The sequence below is a fragment of the Rhea americana genome, unplaced genomic scaffold, assembly GCF_003343005.1.
Source record: "Rhea americana isolate MKP2758 unplaced genomic scaffold, rheAme1 scaffold_5, whole genome shotgun sequence".
NCBI lineage: Eukaryota > Metazoa > Chordata > Aves > Rheiformes > Rheidae > Rhea > Rhea americana.
Window position 1 is genome coordinate 7915119 of NW_028186645.1, and position 1119 is coordinate 7916237.

Here is a 1119-nt window from a genome sequence, read left to right on the forward strand (position 1 = left end):
CGCTCCCCTCCGCGCTCCGGGGCGGCCCGGGCAGGAGCCGCCGCTCCGCTCCGCTCCGCTCCTCCCGGCGCGGGGCAGCCCCGGCGCCTCTCGCTCCGCCGCCTGCTCCCTCGCGGCTCGGCCTCAACGCGGGGCAGAGCCGTGGGGTAAAACTCGCGGGACGCGCCGGGGCCGAGGTGTTGCAGACGCTGCGCCGCCCAGGTAACAACCAGGGCCTCTTGCCGGCCGCAGCCCCAYAGGAACCAGCAGCAGGAACCTGAAGTTCATGATACAGCCGGTATGTCAAAGCAAGAAAAATTACTCCATTTTGCCAAAAGGGGGCACCCCTCTCTTTACAGGTCCGATCACAAAGTCTTTTCTCAACAAGTTGTTAAATTTCCATTTTCSCACACCGAACACTCAAAGGGAAATTGCATGTGAAAGAGGTGCAGTTCTCCAAGAGCAATATAGTTTTAAAACAAATTATTTTCAGTGTCAAAGAGCTCTCGCTCAAAGCCTTCYGAAAAAAATAATTGTTACTATAAAAAGCTAAACTAAGCAATATCTGGTAGCTATTCCAGTGCTGAATTCTATTTTAAAACATTTAGGGATTAATTTCAGCTCTAAACTGTATTAGTATATAAATACTTTCTAATGAAATACMAGTTAAATATATTCTAAGAGTAGCTTAATAAAGCATTACTACAACATCTATTTTTTCATTTTGTATGAATTATGTTGCTGTTAAAATGCAGTAGCAGCTCATACTAACAATTACAAATCTCTTAGTGGYGCTTAATCACGCACTTAATACAAAACCCACTGATCATCTCAGAGTCCGAGGCGTATGYGTGTTCTGGGTATTTGTTCAAGCCCTCGGAAGAGACCATGCAATTCTGYGGCAGGTTTCCAGAGAGGAGCGCAAAGGGCTCGCCGAAGGAGCTGCTTGGGCAGAATGGCACAGAGAGGACCAGTCCTTTTCCTGTCACACAGCAAGCCAACGGCCAAATACGAGTAATACTCTGGTTTCCTGTTTGTTTTTCCTTCCTATTTACTGCTATTCATAGGTGATAAGTAACACATTATGTTGCAGGATTTTATTCCTTCTTTATTCTTCTTTACCACAGACTGAAATATAGC

The 1119-nt window shown here is 46.8% G+C and overlaps 1 protein-coding gene across 1 annotated transcript in view; it reads right to left on the minus strand.

Annotated features, from left to right (window-relative positions):
- The window catches only part of KCNK13 (potassium two pore domain channel subfamily K member 13), a 65048-nt gene extending 64742 nt beyond the window's left edge, over positions 1-306 (minus strand). The window contains exon 1 of the mRNA XM_085317641.1: positions 302-306. Within this exon, the coding sequence (XP_085173767.1) occupies positions 302-306 (5 nt within the window). The remainder of the gene's footprint in view (positions 1-301) is intronic.
- Between the last annotated feature and the right edge of the window lie 813 nt (positions 307-1119).